Source organism: Galeopterus variegatus, unplaced genomic scaffold, assembly GCF_000696425.1.
Source record: "Galeopterus variegatus unplaced genomic scaffold, G_variegatus-3.0.2 Scaffold529, whole genome shotgun sequence".
NCBI lineage: Eukaryota > Metazoa > Chordata > Mammalia > Dermoptera > Cynocephalidae > Galeopterus > Galeopterus variegatus.
The window spans coordinates 625009-630138 of record NW_007726640.1 but is presented as its reverse complement, the minus strand read 5'-3'; the positions used below and the strand labels follow the sequence as shown (position 1 = coordinate 630138).

The 5130-nt window shown below is 58.0% G+C and overlaps 1 protein-coding gene across 1 annotated transcript; it reads right to left on the bottom strand.

The window, feature by feature from the left end:
* Positions 1 to 8: 8 nt before the first annotated feature.
* TMEM119 (transmembrane protein 119) lies at positions 9 to 4885 on the bottom strand (the record flags this gene model as incomplete). Its single annotated transcript, XM_008569797.1, has 2 exons — positions 4843 to 4885; positions 9 to 607 (listed from the first exon to the last, which is right to left on the bottom strand). A coding segment is annotated over exon 2 (585 nt), but the record flags the coding sequence as incomplete, so codon positions are not given.
* Between the last annotated feature and the right edge of the window lie 245 nt (positions 4886 to 5130).

Here is a 5130-nt window from a genome sequence, read left to right as displayed (position 1 = left end):
ACCATCCTGGCTCCATCCCCGCTGCCCGGGCCGGCCCTGGCGGGAGACCTGAGGTTCTGGGTGGCAGCCAGGATGTCGGCCTGCAGCTGCTGGGAGGAGTCCAGGGCCTCGTCGCACCGGCCGTCGGGAGCCCGGTCCGGGACCTCGCTGAAGGCGCGGGGGCCACCGGCGCGGTCCCTCTGGTCCACGTACTTCTTCTTGGGGAAGGAGGACGGGTAGTAGGCCGAGGCCTTGTGCTTCTGGCGGGTGACGAGGGCCGCGCAGACGGTGAACATGAGCAGGAAGGCCAGGGAGCCCACCACAGCGATGAGCATCACGTACTGGCGGAAGAAGTCCACGATCCCGTCCAGAAAGTTGCTGGGGGGCGCGGGGCCCGCCCGCAGCGTGGGCTGTGGCCCCACTGACGTGGGGCTCAGGGTGGTCCGGGGCGGTGGGAGGCTCGGGGACGTGGCCGATGAGCCCTCGGCCTCCCCGCTACCCGCCGCATCCTCCAGGAAGGCGGCCTGCACGGGCACGGAGTGGGCCACCACGGGCATGGGCCCCAGGAGCAGCAGCAGAGCAGTGAGGACACCACGGGCCACCGCGGAGACCATGTTGTCCCCAGGACCTGTAGGACAGGAGGGAGGAGAGAAGTCAGGTGGGACTCCGGGGTCTCAGAAAGAGGGCTCGCCAGACCCCAGGGAGGTGCAGGGAACGCAGTGCATATTCCAGCAAGTCACTTCCCGTCCCAGCACCTGAGCCCCCAGCCATACAATGGACCCTGTGTGTTCATACTGGGGTGCACACCTGCCCCCACCTCCTCCCGAGGTCCTGGAGGGCAGGGAATCTTATTTCTCTCGGCATCCTCTGGGTTCTGCACCATATCTGGTAGACAGTAAGGGCTCAATAAATGTATCTTGACTGACTTGGCTATTATTAATATTAACTCACACTTTCACTGCTTATATGCGCCAACTACTGTTTTAAGTCTCATATGAAATTTCTCATTGAATCCTGACAACTCTCCACAGGGGGCTGTACTATGATATTATTTTCCCCATTTTCCGAGTGAGGAAACTGAGGCTCAGAGGGGTTAAGTGACTTGGCAAGGAAGTGCTGGAATTTGGATCCAGGCACGAAGGGTGAAATGACAGTAGGGCTGAGTCAATGAGAAACTGAGTGACTGAGGAGCCGAGTGATATCCCCACCCAGGGAACTCTCGTCAGCAGCCCCCAGCCCCTCTGTGGTCCCGTTCCCCTCAGGGCCTCATCCCCAGGCACTGCGCGGCCACAGAGGCTCCTGTCACATCCCACAGCTCAGTCAGAGGCTTTCTCAAACCTCCCCCACTCCGGCTCTGCCTCCTTCTCCAGAAGATTCTAGGTTTTGAAGTCTCGGGTTCTCTGAGCTGGGCAGGGGGCCTGGATACCATGGTGGTGCTGAGAGCATCCCCAGCTTGGCTGCCCCTCACCTCAGGGCTCCAAGCAGGCCTGGGAAGGCCCTGGGGGAAGCCCTCAAGCCTCAGATGAAGCTGGAGCTGCTCGCCCACCCCACCCCCACTAGATGGGAACCATATGATCCCAGGCTTCCCTTCCCCCTTGGAAAGCTGCTCCTGGCCCGAACCTCTAGACCCCATCTGGCCCAGACAGCCGGCTGATTAGTAAATTCCTCATGGCCCAAGTTTACCAAGGAGCTCAGTCTCTAAATCACTAACGCTCCCAGCCAGTCTGCGTGTGGGTCTGTGCTCAGGCAAACCCTGAGACTGCTCGCCCGTGCCCCCCAGGCCACTCCCTGAGAGCCTCTCCTGGCCCAGCAGAGAGCCCAGTTCCCACAAGGTGGCTGGGGCTAGAAGCGCCAAGACAGAAAAGCCTTAGCAACTCCAGTCTGAGGTCCTATCTCAGCATTCAGAGATGGGGAGACAGAGGCCCAGAGAAGGCAAGGGGCCGGCCCAAGGCCACACAGCAAGTTCCTGGGCTGAAGGAGTAAGTCAAGGTTTCTAGCACCTGCAGTGCAGGTCCCATCTCCAACGTCTAGGCCTCAGGTTCTGCTCAGTAGAACAGATGACACCTCATGAGTGACTGTGAGCGTTCAGGAAATGGGGAAGGAAGAAGGCTGGGCCATTTGGTGGCTTGTTCCAGGTGACCTGAGGCCTCCCAATTAATGGAAGTGAATTGTACTGATGAAAATTTGGACAAACAGGATCAGATGGCAAAAAATTAAAAATAATTCCAGGACATAAAAAGAGGCAAACTACCCAGGAGTTCATCTTAAACGAGCTGGTGCTCTCATCGTGGGTGTCCCTGAAACTTCTCCATGTGCTCAGTCCTGCAGAAGCCCTGGGTGGCACCACCACTATCTCCATTCCACAGATGAGGAACATGGAGGTTCAGAGACAGACCACGACTCACCCAAGGACACGTAGGTGGGCAGTCACAGAGCTGGGATTTGAGCCTTCCTCTGCCTGATTCCAGGAGTGCACATACACGCTCACACATATACACACAACATGCACACACAGTCTGGCCCAGGACAGGCTCACTCCCCCAGCTGGCATCAGTCGTCAGCTGGAACAAGGATCTGAGATGCTCCATGGCGCATCAGGACCCCTCCCCTCTGTGTCACTCACTAGCAAAGGTTCCTGCAGACAACCTTGAGCTTTGGGGTCTTTGTCCTGCCCATCACCTCCCTGCCTCCCACCTCAAGTCAGGCCCAGAAGAGACCTTCAGTGGCCATGTCCGAAGCTTCTCACTATAGAGGGCAAAACTGCCACCACAAGTGGTCAAAGACCCGCTGAAGTTGTGAGGCGGCAGCATGGTGAGGATGTCAGCCGGGAATCAGGGAGGCTGGGGAGAGACCTGGCTCCGTTCTGTCTAGCTCTGCAGTCTGACCCTTCTGGGCTCCACTTTCCCCATCTGTAAATTGGGGGTGGTGGGGAGCGACCGCAGGTCATACCTCGCAGAGCAGTTAGGACCGCATGAGACAACATTCAGAAAGCTCCTGGCACAGAGTAGTGCTCCCTGAGGAAAGGGAAGTCATCCGCAGCCAACATTTTCCCACCCTGAGCCAACAAATGATCAGTCTCACCTGATGTGTGCACTTGCTCATGGTCTCCTACCCCCACCCTCCAGGAAAGACCACCTTTTTTATATCATTCAGTGAAATCTCCCTAGCTCTGGCCACTGAGGAATGCAGGACAAAACACACACACACACACACACACACACACATGTACACACACACGCATATACACTCACTCGGAGCAGTGAGCCCGACAGAGGAAAGGGCTCCCTGCGCACTGGATTCAGGGGAGAGGACAAGGAAGGAGGCCACACAAGCCACCAGTGGCTCTTACAGGCCAAGACCCCAACTCTCAGAGTCCCCCACACCCCACAACCCCTCCTGGCTCTGAGAAAGGTGGAGGCAAAGCAGGGGGATGCAGCCCCTCCTGCAGCCTACCGGGTCTTGAAGATTGCTGTGTGACCCTGGACAAGCCCCTTGCCCTCTCTGGGCCTCAGTTTCCCATATGTAGCATGGAAGAACTGGTCTGGACAGTTCTGAAATGATCATACTGCTCACCAGGTGCCCCCACCTCCTGAGACAAGGTTGGCCTGGCCTCCTGGGTCTTGACTTATTCAGGAACTCAGAATCTCACAGGCCATTAGGAGCTGGTGTCAGGCCCAACCCCTCTCATTTCACCCAAGAGGAAACTCAGGCTCAGAGATGGGGAATGGCCTGCCCAGGGTCGCAGAGCAAGTCGGGGCTGAGGCTCGCAGAGCCCTGAGTGGAGAAGCCTCTCTTGAAATATCCAGGAGGTCACTTCCCTGCTATGTATCCCAGGCATGTCACCTCTCTGAGCTTCGGTTTCCACATCTGTACGACAGGGATAAGGGCCACCTCTCTGGACTATTGTTAGGACAAGACGGCAGTGCCTGGTGCACAACAGGTATCAGTCAGTGGGCACCATGTGACTATCCAGGGTTCCCCACTCAGGACCATCTCGATCAGGGTTTGCTATTTTAAAATGTAATGGCCTTACTTGTGGTCATGAACATGCAGATGAATTCACGTCCACCCCTAAGGCCTGAGTACCCCAAGATCTGAAGCTGAGGGGCCGAGCCGCTGCCCCACCCCCACCCAGACACTGGTGGCCTGATGGGGAGGGGCGGCCCACAGAAACCTGGCTTCAATTAGTGGTGTTGGGGAAGGGGGCTCTTGGCTAAAACACTGCACTCCCCTCTCCAGGGCTGGCCTAGGACAGGGCCCTGGGCCCCTTGGTGGGGAGGTCTGGATGGGAAGCGGGTCCTGAGGTTTCAAAACCCACTCTCATACACACACACACACACACGCGCGCGCACACACACACAGCAGCAGCAGCAACAGTATGGACACACAATATATGGACACACAACACAGTCACAGCAGCAGGACACAGCACCCAGACACTCAAGAGAGCTCACACAGCCCCCTAGCACGGATGCACAGAGAACACACATGGACATGCATACGTGCATACACGCAATGCCCTGACACACAGTCGATGTCCACACACAGGACAATCTCCGTCCACACCACCCTCACCCTGATCTTGGAAGCAACACCCTGGGTGTTCACTTCCAGAGAAAAGCACACCCCCCTACACCAAGGCCCCAACTGCACACACAGAACACCTCGGCCAGTCCCAGCACTGCACCCGGGACTCACAGAAGGCGCACACACATTCCATCACACACATGCACACAACATCCAACACTCACTCAAAGCTCACACATGCTTCAAGACACCCGCAAAGTGCTCAGATAGTCACCAGTCCCTAAACTCCAAGACAGCCCAGGCTCTCAGGACAGAGAAGGGAACCCCAGGACTCACCAGTTCCTCCACGCTCAGGCCTGGGTGCTCCTGCCAGGTGGAGCGAGAGTGGGGGGTGCCTGGCCCAGGAGAGAGTCCACACCGTGCCTGGGGCTGCTGTGGGCTGGCGCCTGCCGCCCTCCCTCCTCCTGTCCCTCCTCCCGTCCCTCCTCCTTCCCTCCTCCCTGTCTGGGCTTCAGGGGCCAGCTTGATTTCATTAGGAGGGTTTGGGGTGGGGACTGGAGAGGGGCGGGGCTGCGCTCGGGCCACACGCAATCCCTCCCTCGCTCACACTCCCACTCTGGGGAA